The sequence below is a fragment of the Solenopsis invicta genome, chromosome 16 (assembly GCF_016802725.1).
Source record: "Solenopsis invicta isolate M01_SB chromosome 16, UNIL_Sinv_3.0, whole genome shotgun sequence".
In the NCBI taxonomy this organism is placed as follows: domain Eukaryota; kingdom Metazoa; phylum Arthropoda; class Insecta; order Hymenoptera; family Formicidae; genus Solenopsis; species Solenopsis invicta.
In genome coordinates this window covers 5,304,503-5,321,204 of record NC_052679.1, presented here as the reverse complement: position 1 = coordinate 5,321,204, position 16,702 = coordinate 5,304,503, and the positions used below count along the sequence as shown (strand labels likewise).

General features: G+C 38.4%; 1 protein-coding gene across 3 annotated transcripts in view; it reads right to left on the bottom strand.

The window, feature by feature from the left end:
* Positions 1–16,702, bottom strand: part of LOC105203640 (nephrin) — a 379,020-nt gene that overhangs the window by 36,910 nt on the left and 325,408 nt on the right. For all 3 annotated transcript variants that reach the window (XM_011172495.3, XM_026132948.2, XM_026132949.2), the window contains 5 exons: positions 16,454–16,544; positions 16,199–16,311; positions 13,297–13,463; positions 5,127–5,271; positions 512–642 (listed from right to left, as the gene is read on the bottom strand). In XM_011172495.3, coding sequence (XP_011170797.1) covers positions 512–642; positions 5,127–5,271; positions 13,297–13,463; positions 16,199–16,311; positions 16,454–16,544 — 647 coding nt within the window. The remainder of the gene's footprint in view (positions 1–511; positions 643–5,126; positions 5,272–13,296; positions 13,464–16,198; positions 16,312–16,453; positions 16,545–16,702) is intronic.

Here is a 16,702-nt window from a genome sequence, read left to right as displayed (position 1 = left end):
TCTCGACGCAGTTTTAAAAGTGACATTTAAAATTGTACAACTGCGATCAGGAATGTGCACGTTATCAGAGGAATTAGAAATTTGTCGCATTGAGAACGTCGGATATGATTAAATTATTCATGCACCGAGAATATAAAACCAAAATGTCGATCTGCAGTTTGTAAAATTAGTCATACTGTATTTGTCTGACAATTTTAAGACATGAGTAATAAAATTCTCGGGATATTCGTTATAAAAATAGGCCTGTACCGACATGACATAGTGCCGGAGGCTTTTCTTCAGGCGACAATATCGTTACGATGGTAACTTATATATTATGCAAATAAAGGATTTAAAGTTTTACTCAGTGTTCGACGTACAAAGTGGGACAAGAGAGAGAGAACGAGCACATACCCACAAAATCTACCGTAAAATCTTATATTACGTAAAATTTATGTGGTGCCATATTTTCAGAACCACCACGAGATCTTAAAAAAAAAATGTATGCGAGAGTATATTTAAGAATTCTTACATCGTGTATCCAGACGAGCTTGGACCAGGGAGGATTGGCTCTAATGTGGCACTCGAAGTACACGTCATCCCCTTCTTTAATGTCCTCTGGGCTTAGGGTCGATCCGAGGTTTAACGATACTATCGGCGGATCTGTAAGAGCAACATATTAAATATTTACATTGTGTACATGGACGAGGAATATTTCGGGATTACATATTTTGTTGTATATCAATTTTCTATTTCTTGCATTAAGCAATTTTTGAAAATTAAAAATGGTATTAATATTCATGGAAAAAAAAATTAAGGTTGACTCTACAGAATAATAATGTTATTTCTTGTTAATAATAATGTTAATAATAACGTTATCACTTATGAAAGTTATGGAAACCATAGTACTTTGAAAGTGATGTACATGGTTGCCTCGACCTTAGCAAGTGTAACTGCTGTATGGATCTTACAACTGTAATCTAATTGTGATATAATCGTATTGCCAGATGACGATGATAGGACGCTATCGGAAATATAACAGAACCTGTTCGCATGCAGCACTTAGCAGTAAATTGGTGACAGAAACAGAACAGCTCTACACGCAGTTTAGCAGTTTGATGCAAATTGGCAGCAGAAATCGAGCAGAAAATCTGTTGCCAATCTGATTATTAGCTTATTAGATTGGCTTAGGTTATAGATTCTGCCGGACGAACACAAATTTAACGCAAATTCAGCTGCTGCTAATCCGCTGACATACTACAGACAGTTTGTTGACTGATATATAAATAATGTGTACATAAAAGATCACAATTAACACACTTTATTTGATGTAAAAATTCTTGGCAAGTTTAAACTACTGCTGTAATTAATTGAAACTACTACTCTATTCTATTGAGAGGTAGTACAACTATATCTGCAGACCACAATAAAGAGATAGCAATAATCCTTTGATTGAGATAGAATATGAGGGTGTTCTAAACAAATGTTACTTATAAGAACGGTTGTGACAACCATATAGATGAGTATATTTCAACAGCTATTCAATGTAATATCGCTTCAATGTAATATCAATATAATTTGAATAGACATATATATATTTTTTCTTCAAACATTGAGAACATTGCTGTAATAACTATAGCAATTCTTTCCGCGTATTAATGTAAAGGAGAAGATAGAAAGAAATGGAGGGATAATCTCTAATGCTACGGCATGTTTTGCTCATTTGAGTGTTTTGTTGTGAAATATATATAATATTGTAAATGCAAATGATAAAAGCATCGTAAATCGCTTTTTTCATTACCGGACCAGAGACGCACACGTATCTCGATTTCTACCAGCGAAGCTACGTCCGCGAGGTATAATCTTCATCCCTTTTCCTCCATTAGCTGCGATATTTTTCCTGCCCGTGAGACTCTACAATATCTCGGTAGCTCTTAGATGTTCTCCCGCGACGATTCGCGGCTACCAGCAATAGCTGCCAGCAATCAAGCCTTTTATTTGCTCCTTGTATTTGGCATTTACTGTGCACATTAGTTTAATCGAGCGCTCTCATGATTTCATTGTTTACTTCTGTGGCGTATCTTTTCGCGTAACATCGCAATCAATTTTTCGTTCTCGAGGTCAATCCGTTTTCTTCCCAGGACCACGTACTTCCACGAGACAGTATCCGATCGTGTCAGTTTTCTCCCGGCTCTATCAGCCCCTTTGAATTTAATTCCGCTGCTGATTTACCATTTCATAACTCGTCCCTTTTTCATAAATTACGACAAGGTTCGTTAATAATAGAAAAGAGAAGAATCACCGGGAGCCCGATCTCCTCTCGCCGTTGTCTGTCGCAGGCGACAGTGACGGCGAAGACGAGGGGTCGACCGCGCCAAGTCGGATCGTCTTTCCGAGATGGTGTAATTCCGAGTGTGGACTCTCCGTAGAAACGGTCACCGTAATCGAATACGTGACATGACACCGTTTCCCGTATTCTGCAGTTTTTCCCGTTACGCGAATACTCTCGTCTGTGCTTCTTACGTATTTCCCGGTCGCCCGCTAACCGGGCGCTATATTTCTGCCCGACGTGCAGGTGCAACGGACGCAACCGGACAGATGAGAACGAACGATAAACCGTACGAAATCGAGAAATTTATCGCTGCCGAAGTAACGCACGCGCGCGCGCGCCCCTGCAAAATTGAAAAAATATCTGAGGCGACACGCGAGTCTTTCGCTCCGAGTCGCACTTTTTCCCTCCGTTATTTATAAGTATCATACAATTAAAATGAACATACCATGATATACGATGCCCCGCAACATCGTAAGAGAGTGGTTTCTATTCTATCAAGGATTACCTCTACGTCGACGTTCGTGGATATAAATTTATTTCGCGATGTGCTGCAGCCATTGCTTTAAAAGAGCATTCGATTTATTACGCCGGTACTGCTAACCCACTTTTCAAAGAAGTCGGATAAAGTGAGCGTAAAAGGTTGAGAAGACGAAATTTAGATTAAAAAATCGAATTCAGATAATGAGAAATATAATGATCCGTCAGCGACGGATTTTAGTGTTTAATATTCATTTTATGTGAACTTGTATAATTTCCAGTTTACGCAAACTGCGCGTCGCTTGTTCCTCAATTTCGGAACACAGTCGTTGATTGCCGCGATACGCAACATCATAAATTAAATTGACGAGCAATTTAATAAGAATTTATTGCAAAAAGTAACACTTCAGCCGGGATATGATCTCGAATCTCCCTACATTCCGTGCGGGAACCTTACCAACTGAAGTAATGAAACTTATTCAAGATAATCGAGTATCAATTAATTCTCAGGAGCGTTCTAAACGAACGAATTAGACTGTACAGTTGAAATTTTCTTTACATTTTCTTTGTATCTTCACTTGAATAAATCGACTGTCAGTTTCATTAGGACGCTATTACTTAACTGGCGACATGAGGTGATGCGAGAGATTTCGCTGGCGATAGATTAAAGACACCGACACGGGCGACGTTTGCGCAGGAAAACTTTCGAGATTAGAAGTCGCCGACGACCGGCGCCTTAAACCGTTTTATCGCGAGCATCAGCAGGGTGGTTTGTCGACGACTTAAAGGATGTCCCATGACTCTGTGCGCGCGTGTAGGTGTAAAATCTGCTTTTACACTCACGTGATAGCGCGACAATAAAAACGTCATTATTATTATTATAGCGTCATATTATTATTTCTTTCGACGGCGACGCAGCTCTCACGACTGCTACAAAATTTATAATCGTTGTCCAAGCGTTATATTGCGCGACGCAAGTGAGAGAGAAATTTTACAGTGTGCCGTATAATAATCTCGCGAGAAAACGGTGCTATATGAGGTAAAATTTGCCAGCCACCAGTCCGACGAGATCCATTTTCCGGCGCTGTCGAATATAAAACACGTGGACGATTTCCAGTGCGATAACTCCGACCGCGACTCATTTGAAGAATGGACGCTGGATGGGACGAGATATGTACTCGGTCCATCTCTCCTTCCGCAATCCCACGTCTGTGTTGTCACCCGTCATTTTAATATGCACTGAGAAACGTGACGTTACTCGCGACAAGTCGAACGTAAACTTTACGAGGCCAGATAAGCGTAGTTGCGTGATAAATTTCACGGGTATCCGGCAAACCGGACGCGTGCGATGTACAAATAACATTTCTACGTCGCACTTGTATCCATTTGCAATAAATGAGATAGATAGAGAAATAGGAACAAAAAGAAAAAGAATAAGAAGAGAGAAAGAATAAGATTAAATTCGATGCGCGATGCATGAAAAAGATGACATCTCTCAACGTAATTATTACATTCAAGACGAAAGACGTGTTTAGTATTGTTGAAATCCAAGAAATTGCACATCTAAAAGAAATAAGGATGTCGCAACTCATTCAGTGAGATAGGGAAGTCCCAATCAATGTCTATAAAATTGCTTTCTGTGTATAAAAAAAAAAGCAGAGATAATGAAACCTGTATTGGATAGTAAGAGTTTAATAATGCAAGCAGAAAAGCTACTTGGCTTCTGATAAACGAAAGCATGGAGACGTAATGAAAGATATAAAACAAAAGTGCAAAACGTAGAAATTATGATTAGATTTATATTAATTTGACAATCGAAATCGAAAAGCTCCGATGAAGGCGAACGGCGTCACTGAATTTTTGACAGCAATTTATACGGGACATTTCGTGGAGATATTTTTATTGGAAGTTGTAAAAAAAGGGGGCGGAAGCAGAGCGTGGGACGTGAAAAGGAAATGATGCGTGAATTCGGGGGAGGAGCGTTTTGGTGCGCGGAATGAAGAGGCTCGTAAAATCAGCCGATTCGGGACCCGAATGAAGATGAGATCGAGGATATCAAATGGTTGTCGGGCAATTTCTTCATTCCCTTTTTTTTACGGCACATGCGTGCGATAGACGACAATACGGAATGAATCGAAAGAGAACGAGGGGAGGAGGGAAGCGGGAGGGGAATCGAAAGAGTGGGAGAGAAAGAGAAATCGACAAACGCTGTAAAGTACCATTCGTCATGGTGTCGTATTCGATTTACCGCGATCAGTTTCGCGATCTGTCGGTCGTGAGCGAGTTTACGGTTCCGCGAGAAATTGGAACGTTAAGGAAAAATGTAATGTGTACTCACATACGACGTCGATCTTCCAGGACTTCTCGACGAAGAGTCCGGTCACGTTTGGATTCTCTGCTCGGCAGGTGATAGATTTCCCATGATCCTCCACACCCGGCTCAAACTCCACCGTGCTGACGGTTCGATTCTCGGATCTTTCCTCCTGCGAACCATATCCAGGAAATTCAGTGAAATTATCTTTTTTATCTATCACGCCGATTTGTTCGCTACGTATAGGAAATCGCGCGGAAACCGCAGCATTTTGCGACAAGACTCTACAGATTAAGCACATCACGCTTGTAAGCGTGAATAAATTAATACGATATTATTATTTATAATAATTTGTGAAAGTATTATATATTAAACAACAAAATCAATTTTTAATTATTAAATGGTAAAAAAGAGATGAAGAATTTTAGATTATCCAACGAAACTTTTTAACCGGCTATTCACTGTCGCATATCTCCTACAATTCTCCTTGCATCTGTCTGCAAAACTTTTCGTCGTTTGCCCATGCAAGTCAACGCAAACAGCGAATTGAAACGATTGAGGTCGGAGCACGTATATGAGAAAGCTCATCGAGGAAGACGATGTAGAAGTGAATTAGCACGCGCGTCAGTAGTATGGAGTGTGCGCGCTTTCGCTCAGAAAGTCCTAGTTGCCAACTGCTATATTCTGTTAAGGAGCTAGGTATGCCGGCTGAGTCGAGCTTCGATCTCTTGAAAACGCGTTTCGTAGCTCGCGCAATCTCTCACGGCGAAAAGTCATTCAAATCTCGCACGACGACGTGACGTGCAAGCGAGTGCGCCGACACTAGAACGAAGCGCTCCGATCGGCGATATAAACGCTTAATACTTCAGAAAAAATTAACTCTTTAAAAATAAAACAAATAATTCTATATTTTAATATAATTTTTTAATATATAGATACGTATAGTAAAATTATACATATATATCAGTCGTTTATATACATACACTTTTTTGTACGTAATATTCTTAATTTATGGATAATTTTAATACATATAAATTAATAAAACAACATATTTATTAATACATTAATATTTAAGATATTGTAACAAAAATCTCTGAGAAAAATTAATTTAATATTATATCAGAAGCAACAATTTAAAATTTAGTTTAAACTGTATTCCTAGATGGAATCTCAAAAACAATTGCTATAGTCAACTTATTGTTATAGTCATTCTTGATAAATATACCTTTATGCTGATATTAAATTTTCTACTTGGAGTCTAAGTGTATATATTTGCATTCAATTCGTTGCCTCGCTCTTATCAAACTTGTCTCCGGAATCTCTGTTACTTGCGTTAACCTGCTCGAGTTTACAACGGTTAGATTTCACAAAACCTCACACAGGAGAAAATCGCCATCCTGCCTCCCAATTGTCAGTCGCTTCGCGCTTTAATCATTATGCTAATCACATTACTATACAGGCCAAATTTCGCAACTCTATGAATACGTAATACTACCGGCAATGTCGATAATACTGATTATTGCTTTATCTTCTCTTTGTCTTATACATCTCTGTATCTGTCTTTGCGTCTTAGCTGCCCTATATCTTAAGTCTTTACAACGTCACGTCATGCCGCGATATATTATAGTACAGTTATGATAATGAAAATATATATCCTCTCGTAACGTAACTCTAATCTTCACTCGTTTTATTCCAGTACTGTAATTGTGCCTGTGACTTTGTACCAAATAGTAGAGATTGAATATGTGAAAACGAAGTAAGAAAATTAAGTTAAATTTATTTTAGAAGTCTCTGATCCTAATGAATATATAATATCAAACTAAATGTAAAAGAGAATGCATATTTAATGGATTATATAATTTCAAGATCGTGTGCAAAAATAATTTTACTAGATTTTTTTCCTACATATGTAACTTTAAAAATGTAAAGATATATCTGGAGAGAACATCACGAATGTAGCAACATTAACAGATGCCAGCGGACGTAGTATAGAAGAAGCATAAATAATGGAGAAAAAAGTAAGATATATCTTGGACGATTTTTATTCTTTGGCGCGTAGCAGTTGCCATTAAAAATTTATATATTTAGGACACCTTGATATGCACCCACAGGTGACGATATGAGCGAGGGAAAATTTTAGTCGCAGACTTCGTATGCGCATTAGAAATTTGACACAGGACACATGGTGAGAGAAACCGTATGAACCATATGTATTTCAAAAATATAGAATATTATAGAAGAGCAAGAGAAATGTCACCTGTATTTAAAGAAAGCTTGCGCTTTCGCCTCTCACATTACTGGTTATACGTATAAATGTGTAACGTAAAATATGTAACGTAATAATACGAGTTACAACGGCTAAAAGTATAAAACACTATAGGAATTAAATATTATTTTCTTTTTCGAAAATAGATGTTATAAATTCCAGCAAAATTGAATGTGTATTCCATTAGAATGGGCGCCAGCAACGAAGGGATTAAAGAGTGCAACACGCGCAGCTTCAGCCGCGCTCTCCGTCTCGCATCCGTCAGGGAAAAAGAGAGATAGAAAAGAAGAGAAATAGACAAGTATAATTAAAAAAAAAAAAATAAATAATACTCTCGCGGAGAGAGAGAACGTTTTAAAATGTTCTCGCACGGTATAATTCCATGGTGCAAGATGGCGAGGAAACGGGGAGAAAAAAGGGCGAGAAAAATCTGATTCGACGCGCCGCTCGCCATGGTTAATTTCGGTTATATTAGGTTCCGCAGGGGCGGGCCGTAAGCAACCGTGGTAACATCTGTCGGGAATTCGTCCTCGCCGGTTCTCGGACGCTCGAAAAAGCTCCAAGTACCGCCGACGTGGCGAGAATCTTTCCTAAGCAGCGCTGATTCCGATCAGGGATTTCGCTTATTTTTCATTTACCGAGGAAAAGCGAGAGCCGCTTGCCGCATGTATAGAGAGAGATAAGCAAAAAATAGGGCACAATACTTGCGACAGCATAATAAGAATAAGCACAAGAACTGTCTGTTATATTTTTTAATAAATACAATGTTCAATTGTTGCCATATTTTAATAATGTGTTTATGATCGTGTAAAAATTTTTGCCGAAATTTGAATCGATTACTTTTTAATGTAATTAATACGATACAATTATTTTTCGTAGTATACAGTTTTACCTCATCGACAATGCTTAGTAATAATTAATTTCGGTTATTACATATAGACTTGTATTGAAATAAAGAAGAATAATATTATGAGAATGGATGGTATCTGGAATGCAGAGAAGGGGAGCACCAGCTGTGTCATTCATCAAGATTTGCAAGATTTCCAGATACTTAATGTACAACAATGCTTCATTGTTGAATTTTAATTTCCTTTCCTTTATCACTGTTTGTCTTACATTGTAATTTGTTAATTTTTTTTTAAATAAACGATATGAATTAATCTAATTAAGAGATAAAAACTTATATTTTTATATATTTTTAACCTATTATTTTACTTATTAATTTATAATTAATTCGTTTATTACATCAATTATATAAATTTATTATGTATATATTATTTATGTACGTGGCAGTCATATTTTTATAGAATAAAATGTAAAATAAATATAAAATATATTTGAAATAAAATAAAAAAAATAAATTGCGTGTAAACAATAGTCGTAATACGTCAGTATGTTAGTACGTTAGTACCAGATCCATTTCTTACATTACTGTTGCCGCAACAACGTCGTATCTAACTTGAAACGTACACGATGCACGCAGCAATCATTTGCACCGCTAATCAGCGAGTATAACGGAGTTTTCGCCCGCTCTGGGAATACGCCCCGGAGCTCCTGATACGCAGAGACGCCAAAACGTCGTTAAGCATTGCGGCCGGGATTCGTTAATGAACTACGTGAAATTAATTAGAGCCGCACGTCAACGGCGCCGGAGACAACGCCGACTCTAAAGTGCGGCACGTTGCCGTGTACGCGAGCCAACGCGCGGAAGTTACAGCCCCGATTCCAGATTATCGATAATGCCAGGCCCCCCAGGGCCATGCGTATCTAACTATCACGATTCGAGCCGTCCTGGCATTGGCTAGTGAAGTTCTATAGAACGTTCGACGTGACCGAAGTACTTCCATTCGAGTCTAAACGCGAGTACGACGAACTTTGGAACGTATTCGCGTAGAAACCGCATCAAAATCGAACGATTATTATTCACATATCCATGAAATATTCTTGAATGAAATAGTTGTGAAAAAATGTAATAAAAATAAAAATAAAAAAATATGCGCCAGAATTATATTCATGCTATTTTGTTTGACTCGAGATCGCCGTTTCATTGTAATTTGATTTCCGCCGCCGTCTATTTGATATCAATTATCTAAATCGAGTATTTCGTTTTGAATAACAGGACCACACAATGTTTGTATAATTTGTAAACTTTTCCTTTTTCTAAAAAAATATCATTTTCATAAGTCTGGCATTTCAAATAAAATGCTAGATATTTTTACTATGTCTCGATACAAGCGAGATGAAATAAGTTGAGATGAATGGGACTGACCCATATCTTACATCGTTTCACATCCTAAAGGATATGTCAATAGAATCGACACCGTATATATAATACCGTAACTTTATGGACTTGGAAATTCAACCGACGCGATGGCCGAGGCAATGTGATCTAATATTAAACGTGCAGGACCCCCGAAAATTTCATAATAATTATCAAATCGATACGCGATTAATAATTATTATCAACACACCGACGATCAATGCACGATTCAAGCTAAAACAGCGATTTATGGAGGCAACTTAATTTTCATAATTATACGTGACATATCTATCCCATCGATTTGGCGTTTCATTCATTACGCCGTGATTAATAAATGGCGATTCCCTGCGGGCCGGGTTCCTTGCCCCTGTGCTCCGTTCGGATGTAGTTTAGCAGACACTCCAGGAAGCCAGGCAGTAATGTGCTCTTGACGATACATACATTATCGGATAATGTCGAATATTCCCACCGGCCCGGACGCGGATTTTCGCACTGTGCGTCCGCTCTCGTAACGACCGCGTCTAGCGGAAAGGGCTTTTAGTATCGTAACATTTTGACAAGTATTATGCAACTCTCGCAGTTACAGCGCCGGAGGGAGTTTCTGATGCCACTCCCTGACAGATCAATATTTCTTCCTCAAAAAGGGGAAAAAAATGCATAAGAAACGGCAATTCCGATTCTCTTGTAAATACAGCAATCGTACTTATTGTTAGATGCAAAAGTCATATTAAACTTTGTTTTTATGTCAATTGAGAAATAATTTATTTAGTATGAATCACGTCACTTGAATTATTGAATTTACTCGTACTTTGAACGTTGATGTTCCGTTTCTCCGTAAAAATTTAGATATTCTCTCATGTAATTTCTTCGATTAAAAATATATTTGTTTGATTTAAAGAAATTTGTGAATTGCTATACGATTAAAGAAAATTTTTTTTTTATTTAAAAAAATTTCTTGATTGTCCTTTTTATTAAAGAAATAGTTTAGTTGTGCAACGCAAGTCTTTTTTTTAATTGAAAGAAAAATAGATATTAAAATAATCAGGATAACTAAATCATTTCTTACATTTCTGTCAGTACTTTCTTTGAATTATAAAATTATATTATTCAGATTAAACAAAATTATATTACTTATATAATTATAAAATTATATTATAATATAATTATAAAATTATATTATAATATAATTATAAAATTATATTATTTGGGTTAAAGAAATAATTTATTTGAAGAGACTAATAATGTTACTCCTCGAAATTAAATAAATTTTTATTTTCTTCAAAGGTATTTTCACTTCAATCTAAAAAACGAAGTTAAAGAATCGATTTCTTTAATTTCAATATAACTTTTCTCTGGGTATACTGTTGTGATTGTTAACAATTATCAGAGCATTTATTTTTGTAATTACTATCACGCTTCTCTATTTCACGTACCTTTTTTTGTTACAACGAATGTCCAAATGCTCGCGTATATTTTCGCATCCCTTATCCAAAGCGTTAATTCCGTCAAAGTAAATAAGTAAATAAATTAAAAATAAAAAAAAAAGCTTTTAATGCGTGCTGTGTAGAATGATAACGCGCAAGATTTATTTTGATATTTATAGCAGCATTGCCATGCAACGCGCGCGATAGATTAATGCTTCCCGTAGCGCTCGGAGCGTTCGCGTGTTCTCCGTAACTTGCTCCTCGCCGCCATTCGTTTAGTTAAACGTGGCGAGTAGACATCTAGCCCTTCGGTAGTCTCGGCTCAACGATCGCAGAAGAGAGACGTAAATGTAAAGTGGATGTTCGGAGCCGGGATCGGTTGAATCGGTATAGCTTAATTGGCAATTAGCATGCCGCCAATGAAAATATCTGGAGTCGACAGGTGTGGCTGCTTAATTCAATCGGCGCGTCTCGAAAGCTCCGATCTCCGCCACTGCAACCACCACCACCACCATCACCGCCATCGCCGCCGCTGCCATCGTCACCACTATCTCCGCCGCCAACGTCGACGCTACCGTCGGTCGCTTTCAACCTCCCTTTCGACTCGCTTTCAACCCGCTATCACAATCGGATGTGACTCCGAGCTCGGGCGAATCCAATCTGTTTGGGCAGAGTACCAGTTCTTTATTTGTTCCTGGTTCCACTCTCTGTCTCTTTCCATCCCTTTCTTTCGCCTTCCCGTCTTCCTTCTTCATCCTAGTTCTCTTGGCTCCTATGACAGTGCTCCTCTCGCGAGAATCTCTCCCAAGGGAAAGATTTGCTCGAGGGGTATAGTTATCGGTTCCCCGGGGCGTTTCGACCTTTTAACCTCGCGTCCCTTCTCGCATTTGCGCCATCATCGGCGCCAACTCAACGTCTCATTCTTAACAAACTAAGAAAGCGGCACGTAATTCTCGAAAGTATCGCTGGAAAATTGACTTGATTGTACTATCTCACGCCGCGGCGTATTCAAATATATCTCGACGTATTATCTGAAAAGTCACGCCATCGTCGAATATGTTTGTAGTATTAGTAATGTCGTTATCAAATTAAATAAAAATGCCAAGTTAATTGGCGTGGACAAGTGGCAATTTCGACGAGAGAGATTGCAGCAAGCGAGAGCTCCTTAACTATGCTGTATATCGGAGAACTTTTACCTCACACAATAGACTGAGATAATCTGAGATAAAATCCCCGACAAGTATCCTCTTACAAGCGTGTAGCTACAGTTATTAAAATCCAAATTATCGCCATGAACGACGAATAATACGAATTTCGTGGCTTTCAGCATAGAATTTTTATATATTGGTTGTTTGCTTTACTCAAACTGAGAAACAAATTTTTCAACTCAATTAAATTTTTTTAATCATATATTCGTGACTTAAATACATAAAATATTTGAATTTCAGCTTAAACATTTATATATTTAACTTAAATACAAAAATACTTGATGAAGAAATGCAATTAAGTTGAAAAATTTAGTCGAGTTAGCAATTTTTTTTTTGTTTAGTATATTTTGAGTTAGAATTTTATTTTTTAACATGCTAAGAGCAAAAATAATGAACGCTAGACAAAATTTAAATTATGATTTCCGATTTAATCAAAAAGTTCTTTAGCGCGTGAGAACTCTTTATGGGCGCATCTGTACGAATTCACGAGAAAAAACAAGCAGGCAAAAAGTCCCTAAGTTTTATAAATGAAAGTTTGAAACAACCGAAATTGAGTCAGACAACGCGTTAACGCGTTATCTTTGCACCTGGTCTTTTTTAAAGTTCTAGAGTCAGCAATGGCGATTAATTAACGGGGACCCGACTGGAGGATAATAAGCAGCTTATCCGTTAATTACATGCCTCCGTGCGCTATGGGAATTACGTGCGAATCGAATCGCGTTAAAACAACGTATTAGCAAATAGGTTCTGATTAATCAAAGCGAATCGCGATCGAAGGAAAAGTTTGCGCCTCTGGGATTAGCCGAGCGCGCGAGTCCGGCGGTATACCCTTCAGTGTTTCAGGAAAGTGCCGGAACAAAAATGGAGGTGACGAGCCGCGGAAGAAAGCGGGAAAAAGCGGCTTTTGTGCCGGGAGGGACAAAAGATACGGGACATACCCTTGGTATAAGCCACGGTAAAGAGATAAGAACCAGCTACTTCTGGGTTGAGGACCGCGTAACCCGCAACCCCCGTTACACTTCTTATTTTTCTTCCTTACCGTCGTGTGCTTCAGCTGTCTTCTCCGACCCTTGTACCAGGTTATCACCGCGGGTGGCCTTGAACCAGTGGTCTCGCACTCCATGTCGTACCGCTTCCCCGCTAGGAGGGATTCGTTGCCAATTCCTTTCCTACCCGGTCTTCTTATGATCACAGATAGAGGTTTCACTGAAAAAAGTGACATAAACTTTCAAGACACTGTCCACCTACATCACGTTTGAGTATTGAATTCTCGCGTCAAACTTTGTCAGCGTATTACACTTCTGACCTAAAAATCTACCCGAATATTTTTAAAACAAGTATATTAAATTTATAATATAACAAAGCATTGAAAAGGCCTTCAACATTATTAATATTTAATCGGAGCCAATTTAATTAATTATTTGAAAAATTTGAATTATTAATTAAATTAATTATTCTATATGTAATATATATATTAACACATAAATTCTTCATTTCTTTGAGTGATTTTACAGGAAATTTATTTCTCAGTGGAAGAGTTGTTTTTAAACATTCTGATATGTGACTGATCTCGTCAACTTTAAAATTAATGGAACAATCGTAAAGGAACTGGATATATTTCTATTTTTAACAAAAACTTCGTGTTTTCCCTTAAGAAATTAAAAATAACCGGCAAAAATATGAGAGCTCTAGCTATGCTCCTGTCAAATCGCTGAAATGGATCTCGCGTTATAAAATGATAAATTGTCGGCCTGTAGCCACTCTTCACTTTTGGACGAAGCTTCGGTCGTATTTCGCGTCGTCGTATTGGCCGCGCAAAAACAATTGCATAAGTTAAACAAATATTTTCAATCGTGTTAGAAGAGACGAATTTAACGAACATTTATTCGGTAAATATTTTTGCGCAAAGAATGAATATTTAGTCGCATAAATGTGTTACGCGGTGTCGTCTTCACTGGTGAGCAAATGTTCACGCTTCGTCAACCTTTGCCATCATTGTTTCTGATCTATTATTAATAATTTGCTCTCTTTTTGTCAAATCTCGCGTTTCGATGCACGCTGAAAAACTGTATCGTCCTAAATTTTACTCGCGAAGTGACGATCGTTCTGACAGCCAATAAATCCGGGTTTCCAATTCGTTGGTGTCGACTAGATACGATTCGTTCGTTCGTGAAATATGAAAACTGTGAATGGAGATTTTCATACGCTGTTTGCGATGCACTTACTCCGATAATAGTAGAACGCATTCATTATTCATTATCTTCATATTACCGTTCTTATTGCTAGCAAATTGTTTACATGTCGACGCCGCGCTTACATCAACTGAATATTTATTACTCCATTTGTATAATTGGATAATTTGTTTTAATAAAACGATGTCCGCTTTTTTCATTCGAATAAATATTCCATATAAAAGTCTACATAAAAGACAATTCTATTAAAGGTAGTTATTCAATTAATGTAAAACTCTTGCATTGCATTTAAACGTTCAGTGTAACATGAATTTATAAATTTATAAAATGATAGAATTATGTATGATAAATATAATATAGAAGAGATTATATATGACAACAAATATAATATGGATACGTCGGGATAGAACATGAGCGAATATGGTATCATTGAAGTAACGATTCTATAGTTTCGATAATGCTCGCTAAGTTCAATCAACTTTTTAAGTTATTAAGTTCGAGCACTCTGATGCAGCAATCTCGCGATAGATGCGCTCTGCCCCGAAGCGCTGAGTGCAAGAGGATGCGCCTGTTTGTGCGAAAAACGATTTCGAGTTTTTATTTCACGGAAAATAAAACAGCACGACGGAATAAATACGCATTGGATGCGCGGGCACTTTGCCGGAGTACCGAAAATCAAAGAGCGTTCATCATATAGGCCAGATCCCGGCTCGTTCCTCTTCCTTCATCAGGGGGTTCCTCTCTGATCGGTTCAATCTGCAATTTTTTTATTCGCCACTATGATGGGGTTGCTCTTCGTCCATCGATAACCGGCTTGCGCAATTTCGTTAGTAGCTTCGATAAAAATTCGTGATTTTTGGAGGACCTGATTATTGGACACATATCGATCACCGTCTCCCCGGTACGGTACTCGACATTCTCCCGTGGAAAAGCGAAATTCCTGCTTCCATAATACACATGTAAAAAGGAGCAAGACTGATGGAATCCTTACGAGAGAACGTCGGTGATGGATAACGACCTAATCGAATCAAGAGCCGGCAATCGAATCGCCGACCGATAGCGATCGAGGGGAAGGCTCGCGCGAATAATGGCAGCGGGTTGGCTCGCGCGATACAAAAATCTCATCGTGTCGCAGACCTGCCGCGACCGTTGGATAAGACACGACGCGACGCGACGCGAGATAAGATTCCACTCGCCAATTTTTCGGTTTAGTACGAAAATTAGGACTGTCACCTTATCCCTATTCTACACCTCGCTCTTAACCCGCCTTAGGCGGGTTAACGAAGAATTCTAATTTGGGAGGAGCCTAGAGGATAGTCTCGCTTTTCATGCTTCTTCTCGCTCCTCCTCAAGAGAGGACGAACGAGTCGGTCGGGACTGGAGGGTGGATTTAATATATTTCTCGTCTTATCTCGCCTTATCTTCCCTTAAAGGCGACTCACCTAGCGGCGAGGGAGCAAAGGATGTTGGCCCACTTTTGGTGTCTCGTAGATTTTATCGTTAATGCGAGACAAGATAGGCTCAGGGGCGAGGCCTCTGATTTGTTAGCCACGTGATAAGAATTTATATTTCACATTTTTGCTTTCATTCGTCTTCCGTTCTTTTAATAAAACTATTCGGCTTATAGATTGCGAGAGAAAATTTCGTGCTACGGAAATATTTTTCCACGTGGATCCGTTACCTCTCTCGCGGATGAGAATTCTCTGTTCTATTTAAATCGTGCCACGAAAGATACTTGGATTCACTTACGATTGAGGTCCAGAGAAATCGATGTCTCCTTCGAATCCACCAAGTCCGTGTTGCGCGCTTCACAGGTAAAATTCGAACCGAGATCAGAACGGCTGATGGGCTGCAGCGTTAACCTGTGTCAGTGTTGGAACAAGTTAAATAGATATCATGTAAAATTAATCCATGTGACAGGGATAATTGTGAGAAAAATGTTCTTTTTGACATTTATATAACATATATATATGTGGGGGAGTATCAACCAAGAAATTATCGTACCTATTCTCGATCACATCACCAGCATTGTTTTCGTATTCCTCATCTTTCACTCGGCCGTTTATGAGCCATCTGACCATCGGTTGCGGCTTACCTGCAACAAACGAGACATTAATTTTATTTCAAGTTTTCTAAAACCTTATCTGGCAAAACATTCCATTTGGTTCGTCGCGAGAATTCCGCTAGCTGGCACGTCCTCCGTAGTTATCCCCCAGAATTAATTACCTTCTACAAGAGTTCTCTGCATGCAGT